Here is a 6,307-nt window from a genome sequence, read left to right on the forward strand (position 1 = left end):
CAAACGGGAGACGTGCCGGTGTCGGGGGGGACGCCCAAACCACTTCTCTAAAACACGAATAATAGCGACCCCATCCCTTGCCCCAATTAGATGATGACAAAAACAGAAGAGCTTTAGAAACAGATATTCTAGCGACTGTGAGGATGTATAGCACAATTGTATAAACGTACAGTTGTACCAACAGTATAAAGTACAATAGGGAATCTCTCTCGCCCTTTGTCGCATAGCGGCGGTTGGTTGTATTCATCTAACCGTCCCGGGAAATAAGAGTAAAGCCTCTAGTTTAAACAGTCAAGATGACGATGGCAGCTAATAACCCAGGCTTGCGTGAAGGTGTTTTACGGGGCGGCGGTGTCTCCGGCAGGAGGCGGGTCCCGGGACAGCCCCGCACCGGCCCGCCGGCCCGCACACCCACCGGGGCGCCGCGTGCCGCCGGGGCGGCGGGCGGCGGGCGGCGCGCGCAGCGGCGGTTGGTTTTGGCGGCCCGCAGGAGGACTCGCAGCGCAGCCGAGGTAAAGCTCACCGGCTCTCACCGCAACGGGCCGCTACCGCCGCGTTTATGACACCAATACTCTCCGTCTATCGAGTGGAGTTGTTTCTCCCGACAGGGGTGTTGTTTGTGACAGGGTGGACACCTTCTCCGACAGACTGGGCGGTTACGTTCAAGACGCCACTTTCCGCAGAGTGACGAGCAGTATCGGTTTCCACTGACTGACACGTCTGAACCAGATAATTCGGGAAAAGGGCATAAAGAGGAGGGTTTCACGTCTCTTTGTCCCGAATTCCGCTGCCCTAGGTGGTGTCCGTTCACACAGTACGACTGAACAGAACCGCCTGTATCAGCTGTGCTCTCTGAGGCGAACTAACTGTCACATCGAGCTTCACACATTGCAGACTGGCTGTGGGCCCCACAGGTAGGGGATGGTGAGCAGGGGGGCCACACTGTGACCCTGTATGTGTCCAGAGCCAGACCCACAGTACTCTTGGCACACCTACCTCTGTCTAAAATTGCAATTCGATCTGTGCCTGTAGGGCCGGTGTGGTGGCTCTGTGGCTCAGGATCTGCACCTGTGGCTGGAAGGTTGTTGGTTCGTACCCTGCGGCCTGCACAGGAATCCTACTCCCTTGGGCCCCTGAGCAAGGCCCTTAACCCCAACTGCACCAGGGGCACCGTATAAATTACTGACCCTGCCCTCTGACCCCCAGCTTCTCTCCCTGTCTGTGTGTCTCATGGAGAGCAAGCTGGGGTATGCAAAAAGACAAATTCCTAGTACAAGAAAATGTATATGGCCAAAAAAGTGATCTTATCTTATCTATTTTACTGAAAACTCTCTCTCCCCAGTGTTGAGCAGTGTGCATGTACAGTTAGTCTGTATTCCCTACAACACATGCCTTGTCTGCACGTCTACAAGTGAGAGCCAAGGAGGTGTCAGTGATTGGTGACACCCCCATTTCCGTGAGGTACCCCCTGATTCAGCGGGCGTTGTCCTACAGCAGGGAGTGACAGACACTAGCTGGGGCATCCGACTCTGGGCTCAGGGCAGAGCGCAGAGGGAAGAGCTACGCTTTACTTCTGCCGACTGACAGTAACTGCGCCACAGTGATGTTGCCTTCAGGCCTCGTCACTGTAGAAACCCTCCTGGGCTGTCTCCTAGCAGGCCTGGTGAGACCAGGACACCCCATGCCCTTCTGTTCTGAGAACACCGCTGGCACCTAGATGCGGTCACCCAGCCTGTTCTGGTGAGAGCAGCTCAGCCTGGCCACTCTCAACGTTTCAGAGCAATGTGTATTGGCGGACACCAGCAGTGCAGGGTCAGCAGCCATCACTGGAAAAAAGGCTGTGTTGCCTTTTCTCTTTTACAACAGGTCTCTTTTATCAGTCAAATTAACTTTTATTGCTGCTTCTCAGACTGACATTCCTTCTTGAATCATGGATGCACTGCCTGCAAGTAAAAGTACGTCTTTCTCTTTTATTACTGGAATAATATGTTGAAGAACTGTTAAGTTAACTTTGGTTGCATGTTTGCATCATTAGCGGAAAATCTGTTTTTCTTTTTAAATTTCAATATTTGGACACCAACTGAGTCCTGAATAGCTTCACAGCATGATACACATGATCTACCTTACCCAGGTAGAATAAGGACATAAAATACCCTTCTAAGCAAAGCTTCGGGCAGGAATGCTCATAAACTTTACTGTAGCAAGTGTTTCGCAGTGCTCACTCGGGTTGTGTGGAGGTTTCCCGCCACAAGTCTCAGAGCAATGCTCACTGGACTGGCGCCCGCGAGTTGTGCTTTGTGCTCAGTCGTGTGACTGGCTTCCTGTCCAAGGCTCATCATTTCTATTGCTCCCAGCAGCAGCTCCAGCTTGTCACGGCCTTACTAGGAATAACCAGCTTTGCAATTATTTAAAACAGACATCAGTCTCAACATTTTGGGTGTTTAAAAATATCAGGAAGGCTTTTCATTTTAAGGGTGGCTCAGTGGCGGGGAGCCTAGAATTGCTGGCTCACAGTACTGGGGCCCCGGGTTACTATGTCTGTGGAGCTTGTGTGTTTGTGAGGGTTTCCCCCACAGTCCAAAGACATGCTGGCAGGTTAATTGGCTTCTTGGGGAGAATACTCAGGTGTCAGCGTGTGTCTGTCTGTCCAGGGTGTGTCTTGCCTTGTACCTGTGGTGCCCCTGTGAGCCCGTACTGGGTGAAGTGGTTCGATAATGGATGTGGAGGTGTGGCACTTCCCCTGTTGCTGTGTCTGTTAAGACGGCCAGTAGGCACAGCACAAATTTCCCCCCTCCGACTGCGGCTTCTCCTCTCGTGCGTGTCTGGAACGGGGGCGCATGTCTGTTCCCAGCCCCCGGTCAGCGTCTCTGCGAGCGCAGGTCTGCAGGTCTTTCTGCGATTCTGACCGTTCCTGTCGTCTGTCGCTGGTGTGTCCTTAGATGGGAGACTCTCCACCAGGTAGTCAGCACCATGAGGAAACAGAGCAGACCCTGGAGGAGCTGCAGGAGGAGCTAGAGAAACTGATAGAGGATTTGGAAAATGTATCAGGTACATCAGCATGTTGCAGCGTTCTGCGCAATTACAGATCTCCAGGCTGTGTTTAGTAAATATTTACTCTGAGTATGTGGCTAGGAACTGTGCTTAAAAGCACTTAGGGCCCTGATAGCATTAATCTGCGTCTGTGATCTTGGCCTGGATCAGTGACATTGAATTGAACTGCTCCCAGCCCTGGGCTGCTCCTGCTGACTTCAAACTGCCTCTTACAGCCCAATAATGACTGATAACTTATCGATACCGTACAGAATGTCTTTGTGTTTTGACAATGAATAATAAGTCCCGGAACATTACCTCCTCTATTTTCAAGAACGGTCTTTAGCAGCTGAAAAGGGTCTTTGAGGGACCTGTGGATAGAGGTCACCTTGACTCCTCTGCTCTGGCCTGGGGGGGCTTCAGGGGGGAGCGACGGGCAGGCCGCGCTGAGCCAAGTGACGATGTCTCCCCTGTGCTGCAGTGGAGCTGACCTGGATGACCTATGACATGGTGGTGTTACGCACTGCCCCCGAGCCGGTGGAGGGTCTGAGGAGGCTGAAGGAGGAGGCTCTGAAATGCTGCGCCACGCTGGGCGTGCTCTGGCAGGAGGACGTGGGAGAGCTGCCACCGCCCGGGGTGCCAGGACCAGACCTCACCTGCGCGCCCGCGCCGCCCTTTCCCGTCTAGCCACAGGAGAGCGCTCTCCCCTCCAGTCTCTGCGGTAGAGACATAGATATCAACTGCGGTTCTTTGTTGATGGTCCTTTGTTGTTTGGAGATTTAGGTCAAGACAGACACTGGCATATTTTGTTATTTGTTTGCTCAATAAATATTTCAAGATCAGTCCCCTCTCTCTCTTTCTCCTTCAGTCGATCTGCCTGGGTAAAACAGAAGAATACAGGTCTGGGTTTTAACTGTGTGGTGCTGCTTGACTTGTGTGTGTGTGTGGGGGCACAGTATTACACAGTCTGTTCCAGCTGTCACTCTGAACGTAACTGCTTTCTGAGCTGGGGCCAAGAAAACACAATACAAATGCAGATTGCAGCAGTCTCAAAATTTCCGCTCATCTCGTTCTCAAGAGACGCAGCTTTCCAACAGATGCCGCATGCAGCTGTGAGAGCAGTTCTGTTTCTGCTGTAAATACCGGTGTTATAATCTTTTCACGTGCTCATTTCCATTGCGTACAGAAGCTCATGGCGTGGCGCGTGGAGGCAGGAGAGCCGGCGAAGATAGCAGCGCACTGGCAGAGGCTGACGCAGTGCTCGCTGCTCCTTGTGCGCAGACACAGTGACAGGGAGCACTGCTGTGTTTCAGATGGAGAGAGGCGAGACAGAGCCCGCCAGCCTGGACAAGATCATACAGAACCTGGCCGCGATGTCCGACTTCCTGGATAAACTTGCAGGTATGGTACACTTCCACCAGTCCTGTGCTCCAGGATTACCATGATAATTAGATGCAAGAAGAAGTTCATTACACACTGAAAATTACAAGAAGAAAAAGCACCACTTTCCCCCTGCAGAGTTTGTCCGGGTTGTGTCTCACGCGCAGTGGAAGCAGCTCGCTCGTGCTCTGACAGCCACAATTCAGTTTCATTCCTGAGCCCCACTTCAAGAGACTCAGAAGCGCTGTTGAACTATTTCGTGTTTTTTTACCTCTTGAAATCCAGTGTTTTATTAAAAAAAGATGTATTCTGCTGTGTGCAGGGCGTCTCCCCTGTCTTGCATTGTTAACTCATGTTTACACTAAATCAGGCTTGCACAGACACTTACCCTGCAGTTCCAAACAGTTTAGCCCTGACTTGGCACAGGATAGCTGCTGTTGCCCTCTGACGTGACAGGGCCTTCAAGGCAGGATTCATTCAAGGTTCATTAAATTAAGAAGGTTCGTTAAATTAAAATACATTCAGAGATGTCTACCAATGCCCACAGCTAAGGGATTAGACATCCATTGCAGAAACATTACTTCCTGATGCTGCGCCACACACTGAGAAATGTATGACAATTCTTCTATTCCACGTCACAGCAGGAGAAAAGGCACGACAGGGTTGTCGTATGTACAAAATCTGCATAATGATGAGCGGGTTTTAATGGCCCAGGTCAGGAGTACAGAACTCAGTGTGTTCGCTGAGTCCTAAAATAAGCAGAGGTCACCTCTGCCGGCCACTGGAGAACCTTCTCCCCTGCTAGATTGGCTGTATCTAAGTCTTTGCTTCTCAGTTCTGTTTTTTAGCAGCCAGAGTATGGTTGTAAAACTGGCCTTCTTTCACAAATAGCACAGCTGCTATCCAGAATGGATGGTCTGTCTGTGGGTATATGCAGGCCCAGGACAGGATGAGTGCAAACACTGTACACCGGAGGCCATCTTTAATGTCCTAGACATTCACCCGAGGCAATACAGAAAGCACAGCTTCACCCACTCTCTCTGTTAGTAAGCACAAAATGAGTTCTTGGCTTGCATGTTCTGATGTTCATGTTCTCTTGTGCTGAGAGCCAGGAACTCATTAGTTCCTTGGTATTGTACTGTAAAGACTGTACAGACTGACTGGCACTCACTTTCCAGATACCTTCAGGCCCCTGGCACTGACAGCGTGTTGTACTCAGACAGCTTTCAGGTCTGTTCTGTTAATAAACTGCCCATTTCCAGTGAAGACCCAGCTGCTGCAGTGCAACCTGACGGTGTGCTTTGGACACCCTGACCAGACAGAGATGCTGTGGACGGGCAAGGAGGGGGTGGAACCAGCAAAGGCAGCCCCCCAGCCGGAGGAGTGAGGACAGACTCCAGCACAGCCCACTGCCACCCGGAGACACAGCACTCTGTGCAGACCCGCCCGTGTGGGGCATCTGTTGAAAATAAAAGATTCTGAATGTTTTTTCAATGCTTATGCTTTTGTAACTGGATTCAATGTTTTCTTTGAATTTGACCTGTTTTCTCCAGTGTTTTTTTTTTACACAGTAAAACAACGGGGGCTATAACGTTTATTTTGTATCGGTATAAACAATCAATGGAAAGTTATGTTCAGGGCCCTGCTGGAATAAACTGACATAACACCTAGCCTAAATCAGAGTACACACCAACAACTCCATACTCCTAATGGTCATGATGCCCTGTGCATCTGCAGGGGTCTGACAGAGGTGGGTGTGGAAAGGGTCATGGGATTTGGAAATCATACCCTGTTTGGCGTGAACACTGATTTTAGTTTCCTGGGGAGCTGTACTTTTCCACTAGGTGGTTGAGTTCCTGGCCTCCGGGCCACCTTATTGCCTGCCTTGTCCCGAAGA

At 50.9% G+C, this 6,307-nt stretch overlaps 1 protein-coding gene across 6 annotated transcripts; it reads left to right on the forward strand.

The window, feature by feature from the left end:
* Positions 1–27: 27 nt before the first annotated feature.
* syce3 (synaptonemal complex central element protein 3) lies at positions 28–5,898 on the forward strand. Of its 6 annotated transcripts, XM_088604226.1 has the most exons (4): positions 37–512; positions 4,344–4,431; positions 5,589–5,795; positions 5,830–5,898. In XM_088604226.1, coding segments are annotated over exons 1-4 (513 nt in total). In that variant the 5' UTR covers positions 37–296; the 3' UTR covers positions 5,832–5,898. The 6 variants fall into 6 exon arrangements, with proteins under 6 accessions (XP_088460356.1, XP_088460352.1, XP_088460355.1 ...); XM_088604230.1 differs by having other exon boundaries at positions 28–512; positions 4,217–4,431; positions 5,589–5,898; XM_088604229.1 differs by having other exon boundaries at positions 85–512; positions 4,217–4,431; positions 5,673–5,898.
* Positions 5,899–6,307: the final 409 nt, after the last annotated feature.

This window comes from Lepisosteus platostomus, chromosome 13, assembly GCF_059453375.1.
Source record: "Lepisosteus platostomus isolate fLepPlt1 chromosome 13, fLepPlt1.hap1, whole genome shotgun sequence".
Taxonomy (NCBI): domain Eukaryota; kingdom Metazoa; phylum Chordata; class Actinopteri; order Semionotiformes; family Lepisosteidae; genus Lepisosteus; species Lepisosteus platostomus.

Excerpts from the sequence above, each read along its gene's own strand:
- syce3 (XM_088604226.1), top strand. The coding sequence starts at position 297 with ATGACGATGGCAGCTAATAACCCAGGCTTGCGTGAAGGTGTTTTACGG. Across the intron at positions 513-4,343 it reads GGACTCGCAGCGCAGCCGAG|ATGGAGAGAGGCGAGACAGA; the intron begins GTAAAGCTCACC and ends GCTGTGTTTCAG. Across the intron at positions 4,432-5,588 it reads CTTCCTGGATAAACTTGCAG|ATACCTTCAGGCCCCTGGCA; the intron begins GTATGGTACACT and ends CTCACTTTCCAG.